At 46.0% G+C, this 16,749-nt stretch overlaps 1 protein-coding gene across 2 annotated transcripts in view; it reads right to left on the bottom strand.

Moving 5' to 3' along the window:
• The window catches only part of LOC116796792 (mitogen-activated protein kinase kinase kinase 3-like), a 77,887-nt gene that overhangs the window by 48,323 nt on the left and 12,815 nt on the right, over nucleotides 1-16,749 (bottom strand). For both annotated transcript variants that reach the window (XM_032707701.1, XM_032707709.1), the window contains exon 2: nucleotides 7,869-7,948. In XM_032707701.1, coding sequence (XP_032563592.1) covers nucleotides 7,869-7,872 — 4 coding nt within the window. In that variant the 5' untranslated portion in view covers nucleotides 7,873-7,948. The remainder of the gene's footprint in view (nucleotides 1-7,868; nucleotides 7,949-16,749) is intronic.

Below are 16,749 nucleotides of genomic sequence, written 5' to 3'. Positions count from 1 at the left end.
TCTTTTAGAGAGTCTTAGTCTAAAGAGCTCATGCACTTACTCCAATAACCCCTTTGCAACCAATACCTCAATATCAGTTTGAGCATAGCTCGCCTTGTATTCCACTTGTTAGATCTTGATATCCCTGTGTCTTAGAGACCCCTCTATTAATAAACACTCCCCATCTTCTGCAGGTCTTCACAGACTGCAACCTCATCCCCTTTTAACCCTTCTTCATGTAACTAAATGGAAATACATAGCTTCTGACACTAGAGTAATCCTTAATTAACTTCCTCAGCTCTTTCCAGGCGTATTCTTTTTATATTTTTTTTTTTATGAAGACAAGAGGGAACATCAGAGAAGCACATTATGCCCAGTGGACAAAGCACCTTTCCATTTCTGTTTGCTCTGTGAGCATGGGGTAGCAGGAAACTTGACCGACATGTACCAGTGAAAGTTCACATCTGCCAGACCAACAGCCACCTGGGTTGCCCACTGCCTTCGTCAGCAGGTCAATGTCAGACCAGTCCTGGGTTTTCTCTCCTGATCCAGAGAACAGGAACAACACTCACCCGTGTGAAAGCAGGTGTCAAAGAACTTGCTTGTGAAGATAAATGCTGCTCTTTCTCCAAAACCCAGAGGTGGAAAAAAGCTTGGAGATGAAGAGAAACCCAGGACTTGGAGTTTCTTCAGTAGCTGCAAACACTGTCAACAGGTACTCATTGCCACCAGGACTCAGCCAATGCACAAGATACCAGGGGCAGAGGTACCAACACAGCACAGACTTGATGATCTTAAGGGTCTTTTCCTGACTAAATTATTCTGATTCTAAACAGAGGGATCAATTATTAAATAAACGCTGTCGCAGTGACTGTTTCAGTCAATACTAGGAAGGAGACCAGTGAGCTAGAAGCTCAAGAGCCTGATTTCAACCATGACAAAACCCCCTAAGCAAGCAAAGAAGGGACCCAGACACTCTGATAGGCAGTTAAAAAATACTGCTTTGGAACTTAGCACCCTTAGAAGGGCTGTCTGTGAATGACCTGTGGCAAAACAGACCTGCTGCCTGCCTCTATCTTGTGAGAGATGCAGATAAACCTCCACGTAAATTCAACCCACATGCACAAAGCATTTTGCCACTGTCTGGAGCTGTGTCCAGAATCTGATAAAGAGAAAAATTATCCAATTACCCTCCCCCAGTCCAGATTGCACTGCAGCAGACACACCAGTGGAGCACGTTCCCTCTGCAAGTCAGCAAAGGCTCACCAGCAGCTGGATCCTGCTGCTGTTCTCCCTCCTGCAACCCCACCCAAGGGATGCCAAGGTCACCCCTGTGTAGGGCTCAAGGGCAGGGCACAGCCCAACAGGTCAAACAGAGCAATTATACAGGAGGAAGTGAGGAAAGACCCTCTTGATATGCAGGATTTCTTGGCAGGAGTTTGCTCACTGACGTCTTGAGCTTGGGATACATAAACTCACACAGAAAACTCATGGTGTGAGGTGCTGGGGGTTCTTGAAAGCACATTTCTCCTTATCAAAGAACTACAATGCTAAAGGGTGAACCACGGGAGATTATTAATGCTTCACCTGACAAATCGTTGGTGAATCTTGCTCTCCATAAATTACATCAATTTGGATTTTTAATTGCACTTTTACAGCACAATCAGTAACTGCTTTGTGAAAAGAAACAAAACCAAACCCATCAGAGGCTTTTGACAGCTACAGAAGTCCATCATGCCAAATGCCCAATAGAACATCTGTGGGTTATACTGTCTCACAGATCCTTTTCTCAGGGGTAAAGCTGAGCTCTTGCCTCCTATTCCCCTTCTACCCCGTGCTATCCCTCAGGCTATCCATACAAATATTGGAAAAATTGCACAGCCAGATTGGAGATCATGTTTAGATCAAAAACAACCCTTCCTTTCGGATAGACTGGCATACAACATTTATCATTTACCCCTTGCAAAAGGGGACAGAAATTAGTGCTCAGGAATGGGCTTGGGGGAAAAACAAGCTTAAAAAAAAAAGCTAAACCAGTTATTTTTAAAATGATAATTAGCAAAACTGCATATCACATATATAACTAAATCCAATCACCAGTGACATGACCCAGCCAGTCCCCAAAATACTCATGAACACAAACCAGCAAACACCTCCAATGTAATCTAAACTTGCTAAGAGTCCAGTCACTTAATAAGAGCATCGAAAAAACAGTGAAAGAGATTAAACTGAAACACAAATTCATATGTTATGGCACAGCATATTTGATAGCCAGGGTGTGAGATCATGAAGAACTTCCACTGCTCTCTGAATTTCCCCAGGAAAAACCAAAAGCAGAGGCAGTGCTACTGGGACTGCACCTCAGCTCGGGAGAGGTGAGAACAATGCCCTTAAAACCCCGAAGTGATCAGTACCTTGCAAACACCAAAACCAAAACATTTGGAATGGCAAGTTTTAGCACATGTGAAGGTTTCAGTGGTCAAGCCACAGATCATAAGAGAAATTTCTCCTGACGAACGCGAAGAGCTTGTGGCACAGCGCCGAGAGACCTGCCAGGGACTTCTGCAATGGAAAAGGCCTCGGGATTGAAAAGGTGTTTGGCTTAGCTCAGCGGGGAGGGAAAGCAAGGCTACGTCTGTGGTTCACCACAACCCTCCACTCCCAAAATAGCCGTTCCTCTGACAGCGCCGCGCGCAGTAAAATTCCACGGGATCAGAGCCACTGGCAGAGCTTTCCCGTGCTCTGCGACACTCTGCCCTCCTCTGCAGCCCCATCCCCGTGCACACTTGTTACCACAAGTCCCCTGTACATCCCTGCACACGCAGAAGCTGGTGAAGCCTGGATAAGAAGCCATTTTCCCCCAAGATACAGCCCATGCAACATCCTGACAGTCATTCTTTCCCTTCCCTCTCTCAGCTCTCCTCCTCCAGCAGCGCAGGAGCTCAACCTGTGGAGGTCCAGCCGTGGCACCTCACACCTTTTAACCCTCCTTGGCTAATGGGGTAAATGTCTGGGTTAAAATCAGGTGGCATTTGATGCAGGGAAGATTTGCTGAAGAGGGAAAACAGCTGCTGCCCCCCACATCCAGCCAGCAACTTGGATCCTGGAGCAGGAGACATTGATGGTTTGATAATAAACACACCAGTTTTTAGTGATAGAAAGGGTTTCAGTGCTCCCTCAGCTGCTCCTCATCAGACTTGTGTTCCAGACCATTCCCCAGCTCCTCTGCCCTTCTCTGGACTCACTCCAGCACCTCAATGTCTTTCTTGTACTGAGGGGCCCAAAACTGAACACAGGATTGAAGGTGCCTCAGCAGTGCTGAGTACAGGGGGACAGTCACTGCCCTGGTCCTGCTGACCACACTGCAGGAATAGGGCAGTGGGAATCAGGGCTTTCCTATAAAAGCACAGACTGCTGGCAAGGTAAGCCATGCTAAATCTCTGCCTCTTAGAATCACTTTGGTTGGAAAAGATCCTTCAGATCTTGGACAAATGCACTGTTTCTCATTTGCTTTTGTGGATTAAAGTTAGTCCAGGAAAGCTGCAAGCAGGGCCTAGACGCCTAAAAAGCAAAATTAACCACATTTAAGAAAATTCTGCATGCCTGTAGCCCTGCTACTCCTCACCACTTCAAAGGCACTGGTTTCTCTCCCATTCCACAACAAACTTTCACAGCTTTTTTGCTAACCCTGCCCTTTGCTCCACAGACACTAATTCTCCTTCAATGGATTAACATAATTAAATTAAATTTGGGCCAATTTTTTCAGCAGTTGTCCTGCTAAGCTTAAAATTTGTTCCTTCTAAAGAAGGGCTTGTGTGCCTAAAAGGCAGCCTGGTTTTTTCCACCTCTATCATTTTGGTCTAATAAAAGATATTACCTCTCCCCACAACCTGTACCTCTCTCTTGAGCACACTTGAAAGGAGAAAAATGTTTACCCAGAAAGAAATGTAGCTGGCAAGTTATTTCCCCTGGCTGCCTCGATACCTCTGAAGGTTATTTGCAGGCTCATAAAGAACTCTTTCTCCCTCCCAGCCCAGCTACTTCCAGTGCTCAAAGCCACAGCCCAGAGCCCATGAACTCCTAACCTGTTGCTGCAGCAACAGCTGAAACGTTCCAGATATGATGCAGGTCCAGCCCCACATTTCCCAGGTGCCCAAAGCACCTGGCATGACCCTAAAATGGAGCCCTGGTGCAATGGGTATGATGCCAGGAAAGAGAGAAGGAGACACAGGCACCTTTTAACTCAGTCACCCCTTGACAATAACAAAACCTGAGCTAGAAAGCCTGATAAGTCTTATTACAAAATAAAGTACTGCAATTCTACCAGAATCAATTTCTCATTAATAGATCTCGGCATATAAAGAGAAAGTTAAGAGCAGTAAGGAAGTGAAGAGCAAAACCATTGCACAGCATGGGAGAGCTGAGACATCAGTGCCTGGGTGCACGGGGACGGGTCTGTTCTCCCCCCAACAACTTGGGCAGTTCTCTCTGTTTCCACAGCCCCCCCCCCAAAAGAAACAATTAATTGGAGTTAAGCGGCCAGATCATGGCTGTGCAAACAGGCCCCTTCCTCCTCCTGTAAACTGCTGTGGCTTCTGCCAGCCCAGCCTGCAGTTGTCTTCTCCAAACACACGCACTCTGTCAAGGCAATGCTATAAACAAGCATCATTCTCCCCTATCCCACACCTCAGATGACCTTTCTGCTGAAGCAAAAGCCACACTCACTCCAGCAAAGCACTAAAGACCTAAATCTTTGAGTTACATGTACATACATAGAGCAGAATAGATCAGCCTTCCCGGAGTTTTTATCATCAGGAACACACATGAATGCACACGGCATTCCATAACCACAACTAAAACCACTTAAATCGTTTTAAAACAAAAAGAATAAAATTTAAGCAACAAACAAGCTGGTGCTTTTTCTACCAACTTGTGTGGTTTTTTTAATGTTACTTTTACTGTGATGTCATGTTTAAACACAGCAATTTTTAACACCTATTGGCTGTGATCTTTGCACTGTGTTGTATTGGAGACAAGGACACATCTTTAAATTACAAAGAGGTCTTGGAGAGGTGGCAGATGGAAACATGCTGTGAGCTGAAGGAATAAAAAGACCCAGTGCCAAGGACTTAGGGTGGCCCCAAGCTGGCACACGTAGAGAGACTGTCTTGGACCTGCAACAGCACTGTGATCCCACAGCTGCACAGGGCTGGTCCATGCACTGCATGACACAGAGAAACTGCTCTGTCAGAGGTGCAGCCCATGGAGACGCCAGAAGTCCCCACTTCCCGTCCTGTGGTCTCCAGACAAGGTCATGCAACTTCCCTAGAACACGTCTAGGAGTGAGCAGGCCTATGCTGAACTTTGAGGCACTGAGCAGACTATAAATAGGATCCTAGGAAGAAAGGTAGACCTGGAACATCAGAGATCACATCATCCAACACATCTCTGTGGTCTGTCAGAGGGCAATCAGTGACAACTGCATATTCCCTGCACTTCCCTTGATAATGCTCCCTCATGCCAATGAGGGATAAGGAAAAGAGGGAGAAGTGAAACTAATTAACCCTCAAAATTTTAGCCCAAATTTCTGTGCGTCAGCAAAGCTGTTGCAATGATTCTTTAACTAACGAGCTCCACTTGGAGACACACATCACTTCACCCATCTCATCCCGACAGTCAAACCATAGAGCAGACTCAGGACCACGAGATGATCCTTTCTGGATGCAGCCTGGCAGATCTAACCAGTCCCTACCCAGGGGTTGATGCTGTTAATGATGAGCTGTAGCAACAACATCTGGGGAAGGGGGACATGCACAGCACCTTCCATCCACACACAACCCCAAGTGTATCTGCAAACCTGCACAAGACTCCTGTTGAGACTCCTCCATTCAGCTCATATTCACACAAAAAAAAACCCCAAGTGCCTTGCAAAAGGGTGTTCTCTTCACTGCAGAGCTCCCAGAATTAATGCTGCCCCAGCGTATCCATATTCTGTTCACAGTTGGCAGGCTGAAGGTACCTTGAGCAGGTTCTATCAACCACTCTCTGCACACGGAGTCATCAAATTGACAATCTCCTGGGAACTGGACTGGAGCCAGCAACTCCCTCCCTACTGGTGCTCAGAGTGAGTCTGAACTTTCCTTCTCAAAAAAAACCACATCACATTGACAAACGAGTGGCTTTTACCTTCAAAGTGAAAATGTTTCTAAAAAATTCTGGGGTTTTTCAACAGGGATTTTAAACTGAAATTTGTCATTCTTTACATTGGAGAAGCAGGTCTGGACTTTCTCTTTCCTTCCTTTTTTTTTTTTAAACTTAGCTTTAAATTAGTTGTCTCCCCACAAAATCTCTCTTCTAGGTAACAGAGAAAGAGCAAAAAGAACAGAGACATAAAGCCAGGATAGGGTAAGTACCACTCTTGTCCTTTCTCCATGAGGGAGGACAAACAATTAAGGTGTGGCAATAGCTTCACACTTCTCATTTTTTAAATTCGAAGCAGTATCAAATTCTGAATCACGTTTCTACAAGGCTTTTTGTAAGGGCAGGACAAGGGGGAACAGCTTCAAAGTGACAGAGGGAAGGTTTGGATTAGATATTAGGAAGAAATTCTTCCCTGTGAGGGTGGTGAGACCCTGGCACAGGTTGCCCAGAGAAGCTGTGGCTGCCCCATCCCTGGAAGTGTCCAAGGCCAGGTTGGATGGGGCTTGGAGCAACCTGGGATAGTGGAAGGTGTCCCTGCCCATGGCAGGGGGTGGAACTGGATGTTCTCTAATGTCCCTTCCAACCCAAATTCTGTGATTCTGTGATTCTAGCATGTTTGCAAGGACAATCTCTAAATTTACACATATTTCCCCCCACCTCCTTTTATTTTATTATTTTAAAGCACCATTTCAACCAGCCCTGAAAAGTTTTGGGTCAACTTGCGTAAATGCTGTAAATGTGTAAGTAAAATGCTCAGCTTCAACCAGGACTTTTCCAAGATCTCTTCTCATTTCTTGGGTCACCAGGTCAAGAAGCCATTTCAGGAGATAAATTTAGGCTCCCCTGTAATCTGCCTCTTCAGGGGAACGGAAGAAGACAATTCAAGCTCAATTAGCTCCATTTCTTAATTGACACTGACAGTCCTGTGAGGCAGAACCTGTCCTTGTTCTCCAATCTGCTGAGTTTTCTCTTCAGCACAATTAAAACAAAGGAGCAGAAACCCCTGCAGTTGCTGGAACTGCTACTGCCCGACACAATGGCTTGTAGACCACTTTGAAATTAGTTTTGTGGTCAGTGTTCATTCTTGGGGCTCCCACACTTATCACCTGCTCATGTGAGACAACAGCACTGATATGATTATTCACTAAAACAGAGTCCAGCCAAGTGATCCTATTTTCTGAAATGATAAATTCTCTTTAGGAGAAAGTTCTTATCTATAGAGATAAGATCACAATCATTATGTACCCCCAGAACTACAAATAATTCCCACCTTAAAAAAAACTTTCCTCAGGACCACAGAGCATCTGATACACAACTATTCCAGCAGGAGAGGGAGAAGGTGCAAGTAATCCAGCTCACTGATTAGAAAAGCAATATACTCAGGCTCTGGCTGAAACAGAAAATTCCTTGGGAGAAGAGCTACAGGGAATGAAGATACTCTGCACAGAAATACAAGGCAGCTGTGGAAAGAGGCTCCAACTAGAACACGACCCACCAGCTCACATTGACACTAAGAAGAGAATTTGTCCAATTTTGGCACCATTAAAATACAAAAAAAAAAAAAAAATTAGAAAGCAATCCAGCCAGACCATCTCAGAGATGTCTCCCACTCTTCCCATGCTTGGTAGTCCCAACCAAAATTAACAGGCTGTAGAAAATTAATTGCTTCAGGGGAATCCAGTTCTTACCCATCTTTCCATCTACATCAGGCCTCCATTCCACCAGTCCCAGACACTTGTGCCTTATCCTCCAGTCTTAAGCATCCACCCTGTAACAAACACAGAGGTTACAGATTAATTTTGACATGTCAGTGGAGTCACTATACAGGACCAATTTTCACAAAGCCCTTCCCAACCCTCACCTGGGCTGGAGGAAAGAGGAGAGCCATTTAGTTAGGAACTGAAACCAGGAGTCTGCCCTCCCCTACACACCCCAAAAGTAACACACTACAAACCTGGAACCTTAATGGTTTTAAAATCTTGGAGTAAACAACTTATACTTGTGCCATAGGCCTCCTTTCCGTAAGTGCAGAACATTTTTAATATATTATATTTTAAATGTATTTTTACCTTATTAATGTAACCTTAAAGTAATAGCATCTTTATCACATCACATTCCACAGCATCCCTATGGAATAAGACTCACTTGGGGAACAGACTGACAGCAGGACATGGAAAGACAATCCAAGAGGCAGCCTGAATCAAAGCAGAAACCTAAATTTAGGCCTTCCAAACACCAGCCAAGGTTCCTCAAGGTTGGACCCCCTTTCCTCTGATCACTTGGGAAAAAAGCTGAATCTAGGCAGCTCTCAGCAGCACTGTATGCCCCATACATCCCTCATGGCAGGCATGTCCCTAGGAGCCCTTCCAGAGTTTCTGCCTTTTATCTGTCCAAAACCAATGAAGGAGTGGGTTCAGCTACCTGCCACACTGCACTTAGCCAAACCTCTGCACCCAGTAAGGCTTGGGGTTTTTTTTGGTCACCGAGAAAGTAAAGGAGACCTGAGCATGCAGGAGCCAATCCTGCTCCCTGGTGAAAAAAACCCCCTTATTTTACACTGAATGAAAGCAAAACCCATCTAAAGGTGGGCACCTTTTAAGACAGAAAACATCATCAAAGTCCACTTCAGCTGCCTGGTAGATCCTCAGATTTCCTGGTCACAAACCTGTGTGGCAGCAGAAGAAAAATGGAGAGACATCTCAAGTACCTCATCAGACTTGCAGAGGGAGTAAGACATTCCCGTCCCGCAGTTACTGCAGGCTGCCCCAAAGCCAACGAGAGCCACGTGCTCCAGGACACCCACACAGACTGTGGAGTGCCACGCGTGATACACTGGTCAGAAACGGCAGGAAAAGGCACTTTGAAAATCTCCCAGCTCGGCCAAATCAATTCAAACACAGCAACAAATCTGAGGTGAACCGGGAACGGTCACAAGTGCGGATTAAAACGAATCTCTGCAGCCCTGGCGCCTCGGCGCTGGCAAGCAGGAGGATATTTATCCAGCCTATTTTGAGAGGGACGAGCAGGAAGGGAAAGCGATAAGAGAGCAGCAGAGACGGAGATGTTGTGTGCTGTTGTTCCTTCTGCTGCTGCAGCTTCCTCTCAGGACAGCACCATTCAGCCTAAGAACCCACAGCCACTCTGCTCTGTCCATTTGCCAAACAACCGAGGAGGCAAGGAAATAACCAAAAGGCTTGAAAGGTTAAAAATCCTATCTTGAGGAGGAGCTGGTCGGTCTGTGCAGCGCTGAATCAAGAGAGAGCAGAAAACCAGCAAGAAAGCAGGGTAAAAACTCCATCTGATTATAACAAGAGCAGGAAACGGCCCAAATCTTCACTCTTGCTTTCAAAATTGATGCGACACTTCCAGCAATTAAGTTGTGCAGAGTTTGCACTGAGGGCCACAGGCAGATAGCAGATTAGCTGTAAATTCCTGGGATAGCCCAGGTTAACTCTCCTATCAATGTAGTAGATTTTTCTAATGGCTTTCTGGAGACCTTCCAGACCTTTCCAATCCATATCTAGTCACAAAAACATGCCCCTGCAGGAACTGTGCAAACGAATCCTGGAAAAAAACAGGTGACCTTTCCATCCAGCAGAGCCCTACCCTGTGCTGTTCTCTATCACCTCTGCCACAGCAAAACCCCGAGACCCGACTGCCCAGCTCTCGTGAGCAAACCAGCCCCTGCACACAGGGCAGGAAATCTCCATGGATACATGAGAGAAAAAAAGGTTTTCTGTTTTAGCAGATCTCTTCAATCCTGAGCACAGCCAGCCTTCAAATTGGACTGCAAACACTGGCGATTTCCGTGGCTTCCCAAAAATACATACCAGCAGCTTCCTGTTACAGAAGGACAAATTCCTGTTTCTAGTACAAATTCTGTCCTTTTATTATCTCCCTTAAAATAACAGAGGGGGGGGGAGAAAAAAATAAGTGGGGGGAAAAAAGGAAAAATCCTTTTCCTACTCCAATGCAGCTCCAAGAAATTCCCCCCTTCTCCTCCCACTAAGCTCCCTGATCAGAGCCTTCAAGTGTTGGCAATTTGCGACGCAAACTAGTGAGCATCTGGGCTCCCACCTGGCACTGCACTGCTCCCACAGCTCACAGAACCGCTGTAAATCTACTCCAAATCTCCACTGCCAATCTCCCTGGCAGGCACGTCCTGCCTGGGTAAGCAGATCCTACAAACAAATGCCTCAAGCAATGAGAGAGCTCAGTAACCTGTCGGCTCCCAGGGATGTTGGGGCAATGTTCTCATCGTGTTCCAGATTTGTGCCGTGCACTCAAAAGACTTTGCCTGCTCCTGTCTGCTCAGGAAACTGCTGGAAGTTACTAGACCTGCAGGAATCCCAGTACAGGTGCTGCCATCTAAAAGCAGCTTTGGTTTGAATGAGCTGAGCTCAGTTCTGCAGCCAAAGTGGCTCAACTTCATTACAGCCACGTGAGTGCAGGGTATGAGTTATCTACATGAGAGCTGTGTGTAAGGTTATTAATCCTCTTTGAAAAGTAATCCCAGTTCTTCCCTTTTCTTCCCATACTCCTGGCTGGGAATGGATTAAGCAAGACTGAGCTCAAGGGAAACAACAGTTCAGCTATGACGTGTCTGTATGACGTGGAGTCACACACATGACTCCTGCCTCTGCGCATCTAAGTTGCAGAAAGCAAAGCAGAGGAAGAGAGGATGGAGAAGTGATTTTTTTTCCCCTCCTGGGTGTAAGGGAGGACAAAAAAGCAACTAGAAGATTTACTGGGAGGAAGAATGTAGGATGGGGGTTAGGAAAGCATTGGAGTCACCTGCAGTGTGCTGTTGATTTGAAGTGGGATTTACAGTATCACCTGCCCCCAAAAGGACTCATCTCACCCCACAGAGGCCCAGCATCCAACATAAAACATGGATTCTAAGTCAGAATGTCTTGCCACTACTGCAGCACAAGCAAGTGGCATCTACCTATGTCATTTATCATCCCCAGGCTTCCAGGGAAAGCAGCACCTACTTATTCCTGCCTCAGCATCACTTAACACTTCGGTTTGAAGGTGTAGGGACACACCACTGTAAAAAAAAATAATAATAAGCCACAGTTGCCCCTGAAATAGGGCTCAGCTGGAAAGCTACTGAAACAAGCATTGCTAAAATTGGGACTTTCCTTGTTTTTTCAAACAGCAGGGAACATGTTGGGCTCAGAGAGTTTAACAAGCAAGAGTCAAGCGGAAAAAATCTCTCCTTTTTAAGAGTTGACCACATTAACTTTCAGCAAGTTTCCGGGAGTCCTGCCAGAGCGCTGGAGTTTTGTATACTACGGAACTGTTAAAAATATTATTGTAAATGTTATTTTCAAAAAAGCTTCAGAGGCCAGGGCTGGGGTAGTGTTAAAAACAACAGCAAAGCAAATGAGATTGTTCTAATGGCGAGAATACAAATGTTATGTGTGCTGATAGCTCAGCTGGCCTGCAGGCTTGGCAAAGAGGGATTCAGATGCAAAGGGAGAGCGGTTGGAATATTACAGGTTTTCACTAATCATCCCAAACCTCATCCTTATGGTTTTCTACAGACAATATAGAACATTTGACCTCCTGTTCACAGAACTGCCCTGGAAATTGGATCCACATTTTGGGGATACACAAAAGAATAGTTACATTTTGGTGCCACTTCAGACACATAAGACCCTGCTCTCATGGAATTTTCCGGTTGAGTTTTCCAAAGGATGCACCATCTGGGGACAGTCAAAAAGCAGACTTTTAAGACTATACATCTGATATGGTTTGAAGCTGGCTCCCTGCCAAGTCTCCAAACCTTACCACCAGAAGCCCCCCCCCCCCCCCCAAAAACCTCAGGGAGAAGAGGGAGAGAAAAAAAAACCAACCAACTAAGAAAACCCGAAACGAGAGAGAGACAGCTAAAGTGATATATATAAATATATTTACACTTATGTTACAATTGAAATATATACACAATTTAAAAAATATATAGAATTTCACAAGGGAAGGGGAAGGGGGAAGGGAAAAGGAACAAAACCAAAATAATATATATATATATATATATATATATCCCAATCAGTAGCCCGAGATCTAGTAACTAAGAGTTAGCAAAGAAAATATCCCACCACTCTCCTTGGGACAACCGAGAGTCGCTCCGGTACGATCGCCGGCAACCTCCGCCTCCCAAGGTCGACAAGGCCCTACCAGGCCTCGCTCCCCAACACGGCAGACTCAACAGCAGGGAACCTGCACCTCCAAGCCGCCGGAAGGAAAGAGAGCGAAGGCCTCTCCTCCTTTCTTCTTATAATCTGGCTTACGTAAAAATCGTAGGGAATACTGGGTAAATCTGGACCCTTCCTTGGTTACAAACTGGTCACCAAGGAAGGCCTAGCCCAAACCACCACAACATCTATGTAGATGTGGCATTTAGGGACTTGTTTTGGTGGTGGACGTGGCAGTGCTGGGTTAATGGTTGGACTTGGTGATCTTATATATCTTTCCAGATTCTGTGATTCCAGATTCTGTGATTCCATTGTTAATGAGCATGCAACTGGTGTGTCTCCATGCCAGGTTTGCAGGTGTATCTCCCAAGAGGGCTCAAGGGACAAACTTCATGAGCCAAGACGAGGAGAAAAAAGCCTTTCCTGAGCCTGCACTGATCAGGCTGCTAAGCAAGAAGTGACACACATAGATCAGCACAGCTCGCTGAAGGAGCCAGCCAGTGCCCTGGGAATTACATCCCATGAAACCCAATGAACAATTCTATAAGAATACCCATCAGTCAAGGTTTCTTTTCTCCATTTTTGTGTGCTACACCCCAAAATGGCTTAAGAAACTTTTCCACAACATATGTTGCTGTTAGAAGAGATCTGTGTTTAAGAGCCATGGTGCAGGATTCAGGATACCTTCAGTCAGTGACCCAGCCAGTGCAGCTGTACTCAACAGCTGCCTCTGGAGAAATATCTCCTCAGCCATACTCTTGACTTCAGCACAATGTGTACACAGAATAAGAGCTTTAAAACCTGCCTGACTCCTGCTGTTAACTTACACTGCAGCTCTCTAAAACAGTCACTGAGACCTTAAATCCTCTCCTTTCCCAAATGACTTTGTAAATTAAATGTTCCAGACAGCATACTCTAGGAAGATATCATGGAATGGTTTGGGTTAGAAAGGACCTTAAAGCACATTACTTTCCAACCCTCTGCCAAGGGCAGGAACACTTTCCGCTATCCCAGGTTGCTCCAAGGCCTGTCCAACCTGGCTTTGGACACTTCCAGGGATAAGGCAGCCCCAGCTTCTCTTGGTAACCTGTGCCAAGGCCTTGCCACCCTCACAGGGAAGAATTTCTTCCTAATATCTAATCTAAATCTCTCCTCCTTCCGTTTAAGGCCATTCCTCCTTGGCCTATCACTCCATGCCCTTTAACAAGTCAGTCTCCAGCTCTCTTGTAGCCTCTTTAGGTACTGGTATTTTTCTCAGTTAGTCCGTTTACTTGCTTTACAGGAATATTCCTTTTACCAAAGGCAGTGAAGTAATAAGTAATTTATACTGGCATATAAGATAGCTTTGATTTTCCATACAGATCTGAAACTTCTGGAAACACATACAAATAAAAAAGCAAATCAGTGATTAGAAAGTACTGTTCTATCAGCAAAGGTCAGACAACACAGTCAGATTTATTTTACATATATCTATCTATATCTATACATATAAAAATATAAATATATATAAGAGACAAGTCAAATCAGGCTCTGAAGTGACAAACTCCAAAGGATCCTCATTTCCTGCAACCCTGTATGTTCATCTCCTCAGATGAAGCTGAACCAGGATTATTTAAGCACACAGCCCTGCCTGTGAGGATGAAGGTCTGTAGCTAGAGGAGCGCGCTGCTCTGCATAATTTTCCCTTTTACAGGGCAAAGTCCTGTCCTCACATAGTTCTCTGTGAACTTATAAATCACAGGGAAACCTTGATGCCAGTTACACCAAGAGAAACCCTCTGATTCCAATGAACATTCCCCTCTAAGTGAGCACAGCGAAAGGGAAGGTGCATTTCTATGTGTAATATAAAAGCCAATGCAGAAGAATGCTGTAATTTCTTCCTCCTGTGGTATTTCATGGCCTTATTTTTGTCTTTCTCCTAAAATGACCGAGGACTTTGTGGGAGGGACAAAACAGTGTATTTGGAAAAGTGATGCTTCAGGCCATTTTCTTTTATGTTCCTGGGGGGAAAAGAAAAAAAGAAGAAAAAAAAAAAAAACAGGAAGAAGAAGGAGCAGAAACCAAAAAGGAGGAATAGACAGTAAAACCTTCAGATGAAATAAGCCCTCGGAAAAAGTATTTGCCTCAGAGTAAAATCTTCCCTGGGAAAAGCAATTGGGAGAAAAGCATCTATGCAGCACAGATCTGGTATCAGAAATGAAGAGTCTCCATGAACGAAGCTTTACACCAAAGAGCTGCAAAGCACACGTTGTGCAACAGAGAACCTATCCTGGGAGCCAGAATCTGCAACAGGGACTGGGATGCCCAGTTCTCCATGAGGATAATGGCAGGGGAAAACCGTCTCTGTAGTTTTAACCTCTAAGTATCAAATGTGTTGCAAACTCTATGGCCGGTCTAACACACTCTAAACAGGAATTTTAACACTAAGTGACCAAGCTTTGGAGCGGGAAGGAGGGAGGTCCATCCAATGCCCTAGGTGGGCAGCATGGCATCGGGGCAGAATCAGGGCTTTGAAGCCACTGTGCCATCTTCCACCCTCGCTCCACCTTCTCGCTGACCCACTTTTCTCTCACTTGCAACATCCCGCTGGCAACACACGGGGTAACACTTGCTCCTCCTGTGAGTACCTACCAGCCCCTGCGCAGCAGCGCTCACTCTCAGCTGGCTGGGATCGATAGTCCCTCTCACAGCCCTGCCCCTGCACAGCTTCCTCTCTAACGAGCCGCAGCCTCACCCCCGCGGCCTGTCTGGATTTGATTGATCACAACGAGACTTTCCGATCGACTGTGAAGCCAAGGGCTGAGGGCTAATTGACCACTTTCTGCTCTCTCAGCAGCTACCTGCTTATTTTGCTCCTTCCTCGTGGGCAAGAAGCGCAACCTCCACACGGGGAGAGCAGGACAGGAGGACTGGCCCCCAAGAGCCACCGCAGAATTCGACAAATCCTTTCCTTGCTCGTGCCACTTCTGCCGTGCAATTCTGGACTGAGCTGAGACCAGAGGGAGAAAGCAGAGCTCAGCAAGTGCTTAGTGGCAAGAGGAGATTAAAAGACATGCTGTGATTTTGGGCAGAAGGACCACGTTTCTGCACAGCTCCAGGACTCTGCTCTCAGTCTCCGTGCTGTCAGTGGGCTGGTGATGGTGTTACAAAACAAACATGTGGGGCAGCTTTCACAGAGGCTTTGTTCTCCTTGTCCTCTTGACTTGTAGTATCACATGAACCCAAGTAGGCTTGCCCTCATGATAAAAAATGAGCCATCAACAGTGCAGGAACCAGACTGTGCAGCACAGGGCCACACGCTCACCCAGGTCTGCAGAGCACAAGTACTGCCCTGAGCTCAAAGTGCTCAGGGCCTGCCAGGTCTGCCCTGCCCCCCCTGCCAGCCCTTCCCCATCCAATCCTCACACAGCTGTGGTTCTGCAGAGCCCACGCACGGCCTCTTGCTTGCTCCAGTGCACACAAGGCAGCTTCTTCTGGAGAAGGAATGTGGAGTTGACCAAGCTGTGCCACCCACAGCCATCACCTAACAGTGACCTGCTCCCCTGGCGCAAAGCAGAAGGTCATGGCTGCTGTATGGACTCTACTTCATCCTCCAAGCCTGGTGAAGGGAAGAAAAGATGATGACACTGAGGAAAAGGCAGATCTTGCCCCTAAACCCAGCTGAGGGCATCGCAGAACTCGAGACTGAGAGCATGACAGCTCACCAAGGCAAAGAGTAGCCTGCAAGGGAGGCAGTGTGGTGAGTAATTTCCTCTCCTATGGTGTCCAGCCTGGTGTGGTGCAATGGAAAGCCACAGGCAGCAGAAAGCTGTGGGCCTTTTGTCCATGTTGGAGAAAGTCTGACCTGAAGACTTTCAGAAGAGAGAAGCCCATCACCCTCGAGGCTGTGGACTGACCCTGCACCATCAAGGCAGCAGCACAACACCTCTGAACTGGCAGAGCAGCTGCTCAGCTGCTCCGAAATCAGGTCACTTATTAGGCACAGCGGGGAAACAGTCAACTAGGTTTAGAAGAAAGCTCTGGAGAAATACAGTTCAACTCAATATTGATTCCCACGGCTCCGTTACAGACAGACAGAATTAATTTCCAGGATGGAAAGAAACATATGCCTGCATATCAAAACAAAATACAGAAGCCTTTCCAGTTCCCCGGCTGCATTTCAATGGAAACCAGAAGGCTGTCACGATGGAAAGATTTCAGTTTTCTAATTAATCCTCCCTGCTGAGAGTTTAATGCCACTAATTGATGAGGAGAGGCGGTGTCCAGACAGCACTTGCAATTCCTTTTTACATCTTTAGACCAAATTTTCTCTAAATTAAATAATAATAAGGCAGATTTGCTCCCTGCATGCACTGTGCTCTGCTCCAACTCC

The sequence above is a fragment of the Chiroxiphia lanceolata genome, chromosome 1 (genome assembly GCF_009829145.1).
Source record: "Chiroxiphia lanceolata isolate bChiLan1 chromosome 1, bChiLan1.pri, whole genome shotgun sequence".
NCBI classification, from domain to species: domain Eukaryota; kingdom Metazoa; phylum Chordata; class Aves; order Passeriformes; family Pipridae; genus Chiroxiphia; species Chiroxiphia lanceolata.
This window is presented reverse-complemented; position numbering and strand designations above follow the sequence as displayed.